Here is a 16,022-nt window from a genome sequence, read left to right as displayed (position 1 = left end):
AACACTACATATCAATTCTATAACAGAACACAGGGATCAGCCATCTGGTAGTCTCATGACAAAAAGGAAAGACAATGAGAAAGAAAACCCACTGATACTTTGGAAGGAGCAGGGTATGAGGTTTAGATGGTTCTGGAAAACAAAAAGTAGTTAGACAGACCTATATTATCAGTCAGAGTTCTTGAGAGAAACTAGTGATATGGGAAAAATAAGTGCCTGGGTCTGCAATCTGAGCAGTAGAAATGGGGCCATAGCTCTATGCCTGCTGAGAAACAGAAATCAACATATACCTTGGCTTGAAACAGCTAGCTGGTGAACTCAGGTTCTTAAGTTTCAGGAGCTGAGAAAGTGCTAGCCTGAAGAATGGGGAGGTGGCTAGCTAGCTATGTGAACACAGCAAAGATTCTGTGGTGACTTTGAGATGTGCATGTGGAACTGAAGAAATTATCTTATAGGAGATGATATGTGAGAGAGAAAGGAAAGGATTCATGCATTTATGCGCAGAGCTTTTTTCTTTGATCAGTCTGTATAACATGGTGACTATTGAGAATAATTTATCATATACAAAGAATAGATTTGAAGTTTCTTCACTTCAAAAAAATTATGTGAAGTTATGCATGTTTACTACCTTAATTTAGTCACTCTACATGTATATATACTTCAAAACATCACATACACTACAACCATATACAACTCTAGTCAATTAAAAGTATGACAAATATTTATTTTAAAGTAATAAAATAATTAAAAGGAAGATCTTTCTTCGGACTTTGTGTGTCTATCTTCTCCATATAGTTTTCTTATGTTTTTTAAGTTCTCTGACTAGCAGTACAGTGGTAACAGAAAGGATTCAGAGAAGTAGAGTGGCAATGATCCAGCAATCAGGAGGAGTGGAGCCTGATGAAGGATGCCTTTGTAAAATAGGCTGAAAAGTGGTCCTCACTGAAAATATTTACGATAAACCCCTGCCAACTGTGAATGCAACCTTATTTAAAAAACAAAACAAAACCAGGTCACTGAAAATGTGATTAAAGACCATAAGCTGCAGGGATAATCCTAGATTACCTCAAGAGGGCACTAAAGGTCATTACAATATCCTTAAAAGGAGGAAGAAACTTAGAAACATACAGCAAGAGGAGGCCAAGTGAAATTGAGGTAAATTGCAGGGTGTGGCTACAAGCTCAGGAGTACTGGCTTAGCCATAAGACTCTAGAGGAGGTAAAAAAAAAAGTAGACTCTCTCTTGGAACCTTTAGAAAGAAAACAACTTTCTGAGGTTTTTAGACTTGTGATAGTTTAAAGGGCAGCCTCAGGAAACCACTATTCTCCCTGACCCATTCTTCTCCTATATTAGTAACCAATACCTTAACTTAGGATTCAAGTCAGAATCCTGGGTAGCATCCCTGAACAGAGAAGGGGCTAACTCAGTAGCTTTATGCATGGAGTACTGGGGATGCAGAAGCCTTCACAGGTACTATTCTCCGTTCTAATCCTCATACAGGTGTTGGCACAAAGCATTTCACCCCCACACCAGTCAGAATGGCCAAGATCAAAAACTCAGGAGAAAGCAGGTGCTGGTGAGGATGTGGAGAAAGAGGAACAGGCCTCCACTGCTAGAGGGAGTGCAAGCTGGAACAACCACTCTGGAAATCAGTCTGGCGGTTCCCCAGAAAACTGGTCATAGTGCCACCTGAGGACCCTGTTAAATCAACTCTCATCTTGTGGGGTAGGTTAAGTAAATGGTTCAGCAAAACTCAGGAGTATCCAAGTCCAAGCCATAGGTCTCTCTTCGATGGACTGGAGTTCACTGAGGTTTTGTGACCCTGGAGACAGCCAAGTAGAAATGTCAAACATAAAATAGGGTGGGGATTTGGTCTACTTTCAGGAGAATTCAGGGCTAGAGATACTTCACGTGCAACTCAGCACAGAAATATTTTTTAAAGTCCTGCCTTAGAGTAGACGGCCTTGGGAGATTGTTGTAGAACCATAAAGGGGATCCCAATCCAAGTTCAAGTAACACTACCACTTGAAGTTCAGCAAAGAAAGAGGAACCAATGGAAGAGCAAGAGGGCCTGGCTGAAGAGTGAGAACAGCATGGGGGTTTATGATGAAATGATGAAAGCCATTAAAAAGCCATTAAAGTCATTAATGATGACAGCAAACTTTCTATTTCTGCAGTTTCATATAACTGAGTCTATTCTAAATATATATAAAAGTAATATATAAAATATAGTTTAAAAGATATGAATTGGTTAAATTATCAGTAAATTTATTAGAAGTACTTCCAAGGGCATGTGGTTGTTTTACTAAAAACACATTCATTTATGTAGTTCTCTTTCTAGGGATTTGCTTAATTGAGCCATCAGACTAAACTGTGGAAAAGTAATGAAAAAGGCAAGATTCCAGCCAATGTAGGATGGCAAACATTGTCCACAAAATATTAAACAGGGAAAGATAGCCACAGACTACAACAAAGAGACTCAATGTTCACATGACAAGGAAATCAATGGCCTCTTCTAAACTATGAAGACTTATAGAAAGCATGTAAAAACAAGCAAACAAGCAAACCAACAAATAATAACCCCACATTTTCTACAAGGCTACTGAACATGTACCTTGTTGGTATCAGCAACACTGTTTTGTCGGGCATCAAAGATAGTAAGTTTATGTGACTGTGCGTTAGCATCCATTATTGTCTGTAGGTATTTTTCATCTTCTTTGCAGCGTTTATCATTGGGACCCACTAGTGGCTGGCTGCAACGTGTAATTGTTGCCTGACTTTCTGGGTGAATCCATGACAACACCTAATGTTTTAAAGCAACAAATAATAAATATCTGCTGATAGATATCATTCCTAATACAATATATTATCTAATTAATTGGGGAAAAGTACAATCTCTCCTCAAGAGTTTTCTCACAGTTATGAGTGCATAAGCTAGTCCTGGTACTGTAGTGGCTAAGAGAATTAATGTGTTGGCCATGCTGAAAGAATTTAACTAGACGCTCTGAAATCACTTTCTGCCTTTGAAATTCTATCACTCTAAATAAAATAAAACTTAAGACATATTACTAAAATCTAGTCCCATTTCTATTTGACTGGCTACCTTCATATCTTTAAAATAACATAAATAGCAGGCTATCACCAGATCTCCCATTTGTCTATAGTAGTCCAAGGACACAAAGTAATTCAGATGTAAACTCTAAGCAAAAACCATCCCTTCCTTCTGGGCATAATTGTTTTACTTTCGTGTAGCTACAGAAATCCACAGAGTGGAGAGAAAGAATGCATCTTCTCCAGAGTGAATGGTGCAACCAGTGAGGTGTAGTGCACCAGCAAGTTCACTCTTGTCATTTCTCTGTTCTTCTTGGCTTTACCCTGAGGGCAAACCTTGAGGAACCTTTGCATACAGAAATAGGATATATACAAGGGTGAGACAGATCAAGTGAGTGTTTATATAATGAGGTATTTCTTAAGAATCAAAGATATAGTCAGGTTTATAAGATGATTTTTCTACCTTCCATTTTGTGATTAGATCCAATGTTGTGACTGTTTCTGTCTAAATGACAAAGCTTATTACTCACAGGGACTCTGCCTTTTGCTCGAAAGGCTGCCACTTTTGAAAGGTCATCATCTTTCACACTAGTTGGCACAACAATGATGGCAGGATAGGTATCACAGAACTCATAATTACTGTTTATTTTCGTTATTTTCCAACTCTCATTTGGCAAGCCCTGTAGGATGTTAGAGAAGGAAGAATGGGAAACACTTATCTCTACTTTGAAAAAAAAACAAAGTATAAATTACATTTATTCATTTATAACTTGTTTATTGTTATTTATCTATCTAATAGTGCCTCATCAAATTAACTGCAGTCTTGATTCTTATTCATCAATTCTTTATAATACCTATAATATAAACATCTGGAAGCATATAGGGATATGGCTTAGTAACGGAGTGCTTGCCTAGTATGTGCATAATCCTGGGAGTCAGAGTGGGGAAAAGGTAAAGGAAAGAAGGTAGGGAAGAAGAAGACAGACAGGAGGGTAGACAAGGCATATAAGAAAATAGCAGAAAGAAAGGAGGGAGGAAGGAAGGTTTGTTCCTCAGATATCGAAGTTTCAAATCTTTGTGCACACATCCTATTAATCCCTCTGGAAAATGATGACTAGACAATGATGGAATCAAAGGTATGGCACAGCAGAAGAGGGCACCTAGGAAATCTGGAACCAAAAAGCTAGAAAAGCTAGGCCTATGTAAAATTCATTGTACAGCTTCTTCTCCACTACTACATATCTAACCTTTTAGTACAAACATTTAAGCTATCATAGTCCATTTGACCAGTTGCATACTCTACCTGTCTCTTATATTCAGATACTGGATCATAAACTTTCCAGCCATTAACTGGAAACTTTTCTTTATAGTTGAATGCAAATAGCACCTGTATTAAAAAAAAATCCACAAAATGCATGTCAGTATTTATTATCATATAACAGATAGCAAACCTTTGTTTATTCTGTTATCAGTTGAACACATTAGAACTCCTATTTTAATTTGCACATTTTAAAGTAATAAGTCAGAAGTCTTTCTTTCTTTTCTTTCTTTTCTTTCTTCCTTCCACCCCTTTTCTTTTCTTTTCCTTTCTTTTCTATCTTTTCTTTCTTTAATTCATTTTTCCAGACAAGGTCTGTCTGTGTAGCCCTGGCTGGCCTGGAACTCACTCTATAGATCAGGGTGGCCTTGAATGCACAGAGATCTGCCTGCCTCTGCCTCCCAAGTGCTGAGATTAAAGATGTGTGCCACCACTGCCTTGCTAAAAGCTTTTCTTAATCATTATACAGAAGAGTTAAAATTCAAACATTTGAATTTAGTTATATCACACAAAAGAGGTAAAGACTAACTCCAAAGAAATGTGGAACTATGGAATTGTTGGACATTCACAGATATACGCAGGAAATGTTGACTTTGTTGTGTTTACCTGCCCATTGGAAAGAGGAAAAGCATGCTTGTTGAGGTTTTCAAATATCCCAAGTTTTCGCTGTTCTTCCTGCTTATATGCAAGTCTCAGGTTCCTCATATCCTAGTAAATGATGAACAAAACTCAGTTATTCAACATGGAATGAGCATTTGTTAGGCAGATGCCCTGACATAATTATATAAAATTATCCCTCATTTTGTATTCTACAGTTTTTCAATTAACAGAAGACAGGTTAACAAAAATACTTCCAATGGGATTTTAAAAATTAAGAAAACTAGAATAAAAGGACTGTGTATGTCAGGGATGAGAGTCAACAGAATAATTAAAAACATAATGTTTGTATACAAAAGATGTGCAACCACATTCTGTGCATTTACCATCCAAAGGTGTGCATAGAATTTACTGTTCAGGTTAAGCTGCTGAATGAGCCAACTAAAGAATTCACTTGATCCATGAAAAGGAAATGTTGTAGATGCTTTCCTCTACATATTCACTGAAGGTAGTTTGTACCATATGAACACTGTAGCTCTCAGCAAGTCCTTGTATCAATAAAATGCTATCTCTTTATATCAATTTTTTAAAATGCTCTCTTATCCCAATGCAAGCTTATGGCCAAATGCCCAAGCAAGCACAAGTTAGGAGGAACTACTGCATCAAGCGTAGCTCTAAACAGTGTGACTTCTTTCTGTGGTAGCGTTTGAAGCATTGTCTCTTAATAAATCTTTGATCCTATCAACTAACCAAGGTGTGTGTGTGTGTGTGTAAAACACTCTTCTTTAGCATCAAATGAAATTTGAAAATAAACAGAAGCACAAACAAAGAAACAGAATCTTGGGAAGTAAACTTGTTATGATATTTATAACAGCAAAACAAGCCAAATGCCCATCAGTAGGGGCTGTGGCTGAATAATGTACAGGGACGTTAGAGACCTGTTGGAAAGAAACTGCAGCTATATATGCATTGGCCAAAAGAAATACCAAGATACACAGTCACAGGGGGAAAAAGGTGCAGAACCACATATACACGCTATCATTGCCTTCCTCCCACCCTCTGCCCTGCCTTTTTGAGACAAAGTCTCACTATATAACCTTGGCTGGCCTAGAGCTTGCTGTGTAGACCAGGCCAACCATGAATTCACAGAGCTCTGCCTGCCTCTGTCTCTCAAGTGCTGGTAGTAAAGGTATGTGCCACCATATGGCTCATTGTTTCTTTCAAAGAAATGTTTCCATGCAGAAGGTATCTGTGCAGTATTTTCATAAGGCATTGGTAACTGTGTCTTTAAAAGTGAAGCGTGGGAGAGAAATACTTGACATTTTATTATATGCAGCTTTTGTACTTTGGAATTATGAATCATCTTGTAAAGAAATAAAATGCAGGCTAGAGAGTTGACTCAGTAGTTAAGAGCACTGGCTCTTTTTCCAGAGGTTCAATTCCCAGCACCCACACTGCAGCTCACAACTGTCTGTAACTCCATGTGCAGGAGATCTGATCTGATGCCCTCTTCTGGCCTCCACAGGCACCAGGCAGACATCAATATAGCCAAAACACCTACACATATATAAATAATAAAATAAGCCATGTGTGAAGGTACATGCCTTTAATCCGAGCAGTCAAAAAGCCAAGGCAGAGAGCAATCTATGAGTTTGAGGCCAGCCTTGTCCACATAGTGAACTCCAGGCCTTCTAAGGCTACTTAGTAAAAACTGATGATGTGAAAACAAACAAACAAACAAGCAAACAAAAAAATCTATAAAAATAAAACCCCATACCTTGTGAGGTTCTCAGGCATGAGTTGGGAGCCTGGTCTTCATAATTCCAGGCTACCAAGTATTTAAATCAGCTGTCAGCAAATACCCACGCCATCCATAAAATACCTTAAAATACCATAAAATACATAAAAGAGCTACAGTAGCATCGTTTCCTGACATGCCTGCTTTTCAAGCCACACTGGCTATGCACACACTGTGGTAACTCACTTGTTAAGTGTTTAGAAATAGTCAGAGGGGAGGAAAAGCATTCCAAGCCATAAGAAAGCATGTGCAATGAATGAAGCACTGAGCTTAAAATGTGCTGGGGTAGCCTATGTGCTGCCACCCTGGAAAGGGGAAGTGAGAGGGGGCTGAGATTTATTGCCTTTGGTGTGTAAAGAAATAGGCATGTGACAAATATGAACATCTTCAGGAAAGGCAGCAGGAATGGCAGAAAAGGATAAGGGGAGGGGATCTCTTGCTATAGCTTGAGACTGGGAAGGTCCTAAAGAATTATGAAAAGGGGCCAGAGATGGAGTTCAGTGCTGGATCACTTGCCTAAGATTCATGAGATCCTGGCTTCTAAGCTCCCCTCAATGAGGGTGGGGAAGATACAAGTAACAGCTTTAAAAACCACAGACCTATTCAATTCACCTTAGGCCCTACATGACAGCTGCTTGTCATGCTGCCACAGGTAGAATTTGTCTAGGAATGGGAAACACCTGCCATGTAGGGCCAATAGTGAGTCTAGACTGTGAGCTTAAGCCAACCATGGGTGGAGATATCCTCAGATTCCAGCAAAGCAATAGAATAAACAAAAGTTCAAGTTCCAAGTTTTGAAGAAATCTTGACAATTCTGCAGACAGGATATATCTCCTGACATATTAGGTTAGTTTTTAGTGAATTGTCTTATATGAGTTAAAGTCAGTAGACACAAAACCTTTACCTTTGAGGTATTTCATTTGGTGACCATCAATAATGTAATTCCACACATTCCTATCTAACTTCTTGAATGAAGGGAAAAGAAAAAAGCATGAGCCTAGTTCTTCAATGTAGAAAGTTCCAACATAGCCAAAAACTACAATCAGAAGACTGTGAGAGAGGGTACCAAATTTTACAGTGGTTTACATTCACTGACATAAGATTCGAAAGAGGTTTTACCCTGCAAACAGTACATATTCTTATGATCCAAAGATTATAAGGGCCATGAGTCAGAAAGAGTTCAGAATGGTCTGCCTCATGTTGGTGTTTACTGGTGTTTGCAGCCTACCTTGCATACAATCTCTATACCACAAGAATTATCCCCATGGCTCTGTGCACCAATCTTCTCCACTCTACTGATGACTCCAAGAGGAACATCAAGGATGAAATGTGGGTCCTAGGGATGAAAATTAAACACCTATCAAAGTCAACAGTTTTCATGTTTTAAGTTATTCCAGAGTTATATATTTGTTTACTATGAAGTACAGTTATCTTTGCAGTTAAGAAGCTGGCATCTGAGAGACAGTATACCTCAGGAGGTCTATACCCTAACCACAGTGATAATTCTCCCCCAAGTATATATGCAACTTTAACAATTTTGATTAAGAACCAAAGTCTCTTCAAATTCACTGTTCTGTAGTGTCCTCATGATAGGAGTTCAGGGGACTTTTATTTTTGTCTTTTACTGTTCATAAGATCTTAAAAACAAAGCATACCTTAAAAACTTACCCTTTCTACATTTTTGAAGTACATTTTAAAGTCCGTCACTGTCAGGGTTCCACTCACTGCTCCCATAAATGGGCAGATATAAATGACGTCTTTCACTGAAAGAACAAAACCAAAGTAGCAATGACATTTATAGAGTTGTACTTCAGTAACATCCGGTTCGAGTTTCCAAATACATATGTATGATCTAGTCTTCTAGGAATTGAAAACTTTAAGGAATTATATCAATTATTATTTTATATAACAACATAGATGGATAGTGTTCTGATATACTTCAAAACTCTTAATTGCTACCTAGTGATGCTTTAAGTAAAAAACCTTATAGTAATATTTGTCATTTTTTCCAGGTAGTTAATATTCTCCCTGGTTGAAAAGTTGATAATGCTCAAAATATTAATTATACTCAGAAGACACTGGGCTATCAGCCTATAAAATGCTGCAAACTAAAATTCGTAAAAGCTAAACACTGTCTTTTTAAAGAGAAACTGCTTTGCAGCGGAAGAAAACTTGCACACTTTCAATGAAATAGAAAAAAGTATTGCTCCACAGGCTGAAAGTATACCTCAGTGCCTGAGACCCTAGGTTATTATGCACCAGAAGGAGTGTTTGTTTAAAATTCCTTATCAACCACACATGCCTTTAACCTTAACCAAGCATCACTTGGGAGGCAGAGGCAGGAGGATCTCTGTGAGTTCAAACCAGCCCGGTATACACAGTGAGTTCCAAAACAGTCATAGTGAGACTCTGCCTCAAAACAAAAATTCCTTATCAAAGTTAACTTTCTGTTTGTTATCAATCAAGTGTACACAGCATATTTAATCCCCACGAATGTTAAAAGATTCATATCTATCATAAAAGCTGTGTATCTTTATGGCTTTCCTAAAGTGCCATCCTCCTGCAATCTTAGAGTAACCAGAACATACATAGTTACAGACATAAGTCATGATAGTAGGATGATTCAGCTGTCAAAGCACTGTCCTTATTTTTCTATAATTTAATATACTGACTGTCTTTTGTTGCTGGGGTTCTGGGTATATTATAATTAGGCATAGTTCAGTTAATAAGAATTGGGGACATGTGAAATTTCAACAGAAAAACCATCATTACACTATAGCCTGGTTAATGCTTCTACAATGATATGGGCACACAGGGATGGTCCTCAATTAAGAATTATCCTTGCTCAAGTCACAGAAACATATGAAAGAGGGAAGGAAACAGAAGAAGGAGAGTGGCTGGCTAGTTGTTAGAAGTTTGCTACTATGGCTACATCAGAGGATGCAGCGAGGGTAGAGGGTCATGAAGTCAGTCAGATAAGCTGGCAGGGAATATGCCAATAAATGCATCTACAGAATGTCAAACCACCATCAATATACTATCCTTAAAAGATAAAAATAAAACCAATATTCAGTGGGTTTATAATTTAACATAAAGAAGTTGAAATCATGATATTTATAGGAAAATGAATGCAACTGGAGAGTGTTAAGTAAAATAAGCTACATTCAGAAACACATAAATACCACATACTTCCTATAATATGAAGATCCTAGATTTATCTGTGTGGCTCATGTGTCTCTGGATTTAGACCATGAAATTAGATGGGAAAATAAAAGGTAGAGGAAAGAGGTCATGGGGGTTGAGAGGGGAAAAGAGAGCAAGAGAATGTATGTGACCTGGAAGCACAATGGGGCCTACTATGGGTAGGGAAGGCACCGATCAAAAGGACTGAGACTGTGGAATGGTAGAACAGTATACAGTAAAGGGTCTATAAGAACAAAGCATGGGTTAGGGTTGGAGTTGGGGTTGAGGTTGGAGTTAGGGTGAGGTTTTAGATGCTTGACTAACATGGATAAAGTCCTAGATTTGACTTCTGCTGCTGTATAAACCAGATGTGGTGGTATACACCTATAATCCCAGCACTCATGAGGTTGAGATAGAAGGATCAGGAGTTAAAGACCTGCTTTTTTTACATGGTTGGAGGATAATCTGGGCTACATAAGATGCTGTCTCAGAATAAGTTAAGTATGTATGAAAAGACCATAATGCAACCTATTATTTAGTATACAAATGTACAAAGCTAAAAAAGACATGAATACATTAATATTGAAAATAGGTCAGTATTATGCTAGCAGCCTTCAGATGAAGATGTAGAACTCTCAGCTCCCCTTAACCATGCCTGCCTAGATGCTGCCATGTTTCCACCTTGATGACTGACTGAACTTCGGAACCTTCAAGAGGAGAAAGACAATTAATACTGGTTAGCTGGAGCTAAGAAATTAGCAGTGATTAAAAAGAGATCAGCAGGGCTGATGAGATGGCTCAGGGGTTAAGAGCACTCACTGCTCTTCCAGAGGTCCTGAATTCAATTCTCAGCAACCATATGGTAGCTCATAACCATCTGTAATAGGGACCCGGTCTGGTGTGTCTAAAGACAATAGTGTACTCATATAAATAAAATATATAAATCTTAAAAAAAAGAGGACCACCATCATCACTGAGATGAAATCTTGTGGGAAGAGTTTTCTCAGAGCACACAGAAGCTGTGTTCGAGAGATAGCCAAAGTTGTACCTTACGCTGCAGCTCTATACTTGGTCACCCAGGTGGTACAGGTTTTGAAAGCATGAAGGTCATGAAGAGCAGCTGAGGCTTGGCACTGTGAGAGGCCAGGCAAGACCATTGGTGAAGGTGCAGCCTCAGTTGCAGTTGATGATCCAGAACTAAGGGGTCATGCAAAGGAATTGAGGCTTGACACCAGGAAAAGAGCCTATTAGAGGCTATTGGTGAAGTCTAGTTGCAGCAGAGAAGACCATAGTGTATTGGAGATGCCAGTGCCATGGGATGGTCACCAAGAAAAGCAGCGGCATTAGAGTGGATCAACCTGAGCTTAGAGTACTACAGAGGGTAGAGCTGGAGAAGTGACGCCAGCCCTTTGGAAGAGCCCAGAGGATCATGTGTGGATCCCAGACATTGAAACAAGAAGCTGTAACATTGAAGTTGCCAGAGACTCCAAGATGTTTGAGATGCCAGGGCTGTGGGCTATCTGCTGAGGAAAGCTGCTAACAGGGAGTGGGACCCGCCCAGGAGAAAGAAGTCTGTTGCAGTCAACAAAGATGAAAAAGGAGTTGGAGATCTGAAGACTGCTTTGACATCAGCCATGGAGATGCAGAGTTTGGAGTTTGCCCAGCTGGATTCTTATCTTGCTTTGGGGATTACAGTTAAGCAATTGGATGAATCACTGTTGAGAGTGCTATAGACTAACTATGGGGGCTTCAGAAGCTGCACTAAATGCATTTTGCATTATTCTATGTTTAGGTATGCCCCCCCATAGGCTTATGTTTGAACAAGCATAAGGGGGCCAGGGAGTGGTATGTGATGGTGTGTATATGCTCGGCTCAAGGAGTGGCACTTTTGGGAGGTGTGGCCTTGTGAAGCTCCTAGCTGACTAGGAGTCAGTATTCTGCTAGTAGCCTTCAGATGAAGATGTAGAACTCTCAGCTCCTCCTGTATCATGCCTGTCTAGATGATGCCATGCTCCCGCCTAGATGATCATGATGGACTGAACCTCTGAACCTGTAAGCAAGCCCCAATTAAATGTTGTCCTTATAAGACAAAAAAGGAAAGAAAATAGGTATATTAATTAGGAGAAAGCTATAATATCTATAATAATATTAAACAAAGACTTTCAGAGCAAAGACTATAACCAGGAATAAAGGAGATAATTTTCTATTAGCCACAGAGTCAATTAATCAGGACATAATAATTACAAATGTTTATATGCCTAGAACTCAGAACACAGAAGAGAAAGAGATTTATCTTCAATGAGACACAGATATCCACAATAAAGGAGAGAAAGGCAGGGTGAGGAAAGGCACAGAAAGTTCAAATGATACCAACGAATTCAACCTAATTGACATTTATAGAACATTCCAATCAATAACAGCATAGCACATGTTCAGTTCTACAGTATACAGAACACTCAAAAGACCATATTATAGGCCATAATACAAGTCTCAGGATAAATTCAAATCATGAAATTTATGGTTCCTGAATACAAATGGAATAAACTTAGAAACCAACAACAGAAGAGCATTTGAGAAATTCATAAACAAGCAGAAATTAAACAGCACACTAATTTTGCTGTGTTGGTGGTGTTTTTGTTTTTCAGACAAGGCCTCATCTAGCATGAGCTGACCTCAATATATATATATATTTGCAGTTGAACTTGGACCCAATACTTCTGCCTCCACTCCTGAATGTTGGTATGAACAACATAGTCTTAAGCAATGAGTACTGGCTGTTTTTGTGGGTCAACTTGACACAGGCTGGAGTTATCACAGAGAAAGGAGCTTCAGTTGGGGAAGTGCCTCCATGAGATCCAGCTGTGAGGCATTTTCTCAGGTGGTGTTGGGGCGGCATTGTGGGTGGTGCCATCCCTGGGCTGGTATTCTTGGGTTCTATAAGAGAGCAGGCTGAGCAAGCCAGGGGAAGCAAGCCAGTAAGTAACCTCCCTCCATGGCCTCTGCATCAGCTCCTGCTTCCTGCCCTGCTTGAGTTCCAGTCCTGACTTCCTTTAGTGATGAACAGCTGTGTGGAAGTGTAAGCTGAATAAACCCTTTCCTCCCCAACTTGCTTCTTGGTCATGATGTTTGTGCAGGAATAGAAACCCTGACTAAGATAGTGGGTCAAGGAGAAATTAAAAGCATCGAATGTCATGAAAATGAAAGTACAAAATCATAATTCATGAGGTGATGGAAAGCGGTGATTGGAGGAAAATCTAAACAGCCAAACTAGAAGAGAGCAAAGATCTCAAATGAATGACCACAGTTGCCCACTTAAGCCACAGTCCATGTGGTTTCATGGGTAAACTACAAATTGTAAACAATAAATAAATTCTTTCCAAAACAAAAGCTGAGAGAGGATAATCTCCAATTCATTAAATTCCTGACTACAACTCTTGCCTTCTCTGATAATAAAGGATAGCAACTACCTGCATCCAACGTCATATTTAATAGAGAACATCTGAACACTTTCCCCAGATAGGAATAAGTATGTCTACTCTCACTGCCCCTTAACTTCATATTGAAGGGTTACACAAGAAAAAAAAAGCAAAGGCATCCAGACCAGAAAGGAAGAACCAGAACACTCCTGGACTCCTGGATGTATAGTAGTATCATCAATTTCTTAAATTAATAAGTCTGATCTAGTGCTTAAGCATTTATCTAAAAGAAAGTTGAAAATGTGTATGCAGGCTTGTGTAAAAATGTTCATAACAATTTTATTTATAATACAAAAGCAGCAGAAACAACCCAAACATCTATTAACACATGAAAGTACTCTTACAGTGAAATGGTATTCAGCAACAAAAAGAGATGATTGCTAACTGATGTCACAATGTGGTTGAATACCAAAACAATTTGAAAGAAGTTCAGTAAAACATGTATTATAATTTCACTTTGGGAAAGTAATAGGAAATATAAACTAGTCTACGGTTTTGGGGGAGAAGAGGAATGAATAGACTAGATGAAAAGAAACCATTGTTAGGTGTTCGGATATATTCATTATATAAGAGTGGCAATGGCTTCCCAAATATACACTATACATACTATGTCAAAACTCTTCCTGTTCTAAAATACTACACAACATGGAGTATTATACTTTAAAATGACCTGCTTTCATACTTTGCCTCCGGGAATATATGCTATTTAATAGTACGGGTCAATTTACTTACCCTTTGGAAGCCACTGGAGGAATTTAAAGCATACTTACAAACTTTAAAGATGTGCAGATGTCCCTAGCATATAACTAAAATATTTCCAATAACTTGGAGAGAAGTGGGGCTGTGTGAGAACATCCATCTCCCAACGTTCCATTTCCAGAGAAAAAAGAGATACAGTCCCCAGAATTACCCGAAGCCTTCTTACTAATCCAGCTGTGAGCTTGCAATCCAAGATTTTATAGCACTCCTTCTAATACAGATGGAAGTCTGGAGTACAAAGTGATAAATCAGTCACCTAGACTAGCTCTAATCCCTTCTAAGTGAACTCTGGCCTACTCATAAAAGCTAAGTGATCCATCCCTTTTCATATTGAACACTTTAAGTCTGTAACTTACTGTCTGGAAATGTAGGACATGTCATGTTAAATAGATTTGGAAGACAGCAAGGAGTAATTCTAGAAAAACATTCAAAGAAAGAAAAGCCAGAGCAGCCAGGGAACTACAAAGAGAGAATCAAGACCCGCAAATCAAGAAAAGAGTTTCAAAACCACAAATGGATAATGAAGACTGTTAATAGCAGGGTCGCAAACTAGGGTGTTCATCAGTAATTAGTTGGAGGCTCTAGTAGGACAGTCCAACCATTCAAATGCTCTTAATATAAGATGACTATATTGGCACTGAATACCCATGTTGGGAGAGAGCCATGAAGGAATAAAGAAATAGCCCAGCAAAGTCAACTGTCCAACCCAGCTGAGAGGAAATTTGGGTACCTAGCTGACCCCCCACCCACCAACTATCTTTTGAGATACATGACAATTTACCATGTAGAGGTATGGTAACCTCATGCTATTACCTTTATAAGTGAGAATGGCAGCACATGCCCTTTTCTTCTACTATATTATATTTTTCATAATCATAAAAGTCAACAAAAATTATTTGTGAAGTTTTCAAAACTGTTACTAAGAAATGCTATTAAGGGCTTCTACTGATAAATTTCTTTATGGTGAACATCCATCAATGCAGTGAACCAGCATTACAGTGGGTATCCAATCAGGACTCATTTCTTTTGGAAAACACTCAACTGCCACTCACCTGGATCCTCTACAGTCTTCCAACTCTTAAGGTCAGGATGATACCTATAAGAATGAAGAAACCTAGTCCCCTGATCTCTTTTCCCCCTAATTAAATCAGTCTAGCTGATCTCCAACATATATATAACCTATGCTCACAAAGTATCACTACATTTCATAGATTCCTATAAGCAAATGGTACATATTAAACTTACCAATGGCTTTAATTGATTCTCCTGGGAAAAGTGGAGCTTCTTCCATCTGTGCCAGTTTATTTCCATCCCTTAGAGCCTGGCAAGAAAGTAAACAGGAATAAATCTCACTTTCCATCTGTATTCTGGGAATGTTGGTATTCTGGGATCTCTTGATAAGGCTACAGAAGCGTGCAAAAACTATATGCCCCCTCCCCTTAAAAGATAATTTCAAAGCTCAGCACCACAAGACATCATGCTGCATATTCTAGCAAATTGTTACAACATATTTACAATTACCAGTTAGAAAGCATTAATACAGAAAAGGCTTGACGGGACAGATAGCTACTACAACCACTACACAGACAGCTATTTTAAAGTGCCATCAAATTTGGAAATAAGGCCAGAAAAGAAATGTTACCTTCTGAATATGAGACTAACAAATAGAACATTAGAAGTGAGGTGCTTAGCCAGAGTAGAAATCACCCAGCCTATAAAACAGTTTAGGAAACCCTAAGTCCGAATGAAAATGACCAGAGAATGGTCTCAGAACAGTGCACAACTTAGGAAAGCCCAACACTTTGGCATTGAGTCTCATATTCATGCAAGTGTGTGTGTG

The 16,022-nt window shown here is 38.7% G+C and overlaps 1 protein-coding gene across 2 annotated transcripts in view; it reads right to left on the bottom strand.

Annotated features, from left to right (window-relative positions):
* Mtmr1 (myotubularin related protein 1) overlaps positions 1–16,022 on the bottom strand; it is a 68,887-nt gene that overhangs the window by 34,482 nt on the left and 18,383 nt on the right. For both annotated transcript variants that reach the window (XM_052170137.1, XM_052170138.1), the window contains 7 exons: positions 15,428–15,503; positions 8,433–8,527; positions 7,993–8,100; positions 4,976–5,077; positions 4,355–4,438; positions 3,582–3,731; positions 2,615–2,803 (listed from right to left, as the gene is read on the bottom strand). In XM_052170137.1, coding sequence (XP_052026097.1) covers positions 2,615–2,803; positions 3,582–3,731; positions 4,355–4,438; positions 4,976–5,077; positions 7,993–8,100; positions 8,433–8,527; positions 15,428–15,503 — 804 coding nt within the window. The remainder of the gene's footprint in view (positions 1–2,614; positions 2,804–3,581; positions 3,732–4,354; positions 4,439–4,975; positions 5,078–7,992; positions 8,101–8,432; positions 8,528–15,427; positions 15,504–16,022) is intronic.

The sequence above is a fragment of the Apodemus sylvaticus genome, chromosome X (assembly GCF_947179515.1).
Source record: "Apodemus sylvaticus chromosome X, mApoSyl1.1, whole genome shotgun sequence".
NCBI classification, from domain to species: domain Eukaryota; kingdom Metazoa; phylum Chordata; class Mammalia; order Rodentia; family Muridae; genus Apodemus; species Apodemus sylvaticus.
Note: the sequence above shows the minus strand (reverse complement) of the source record. Positions and strands in the feature narration are given on the sequence as shown.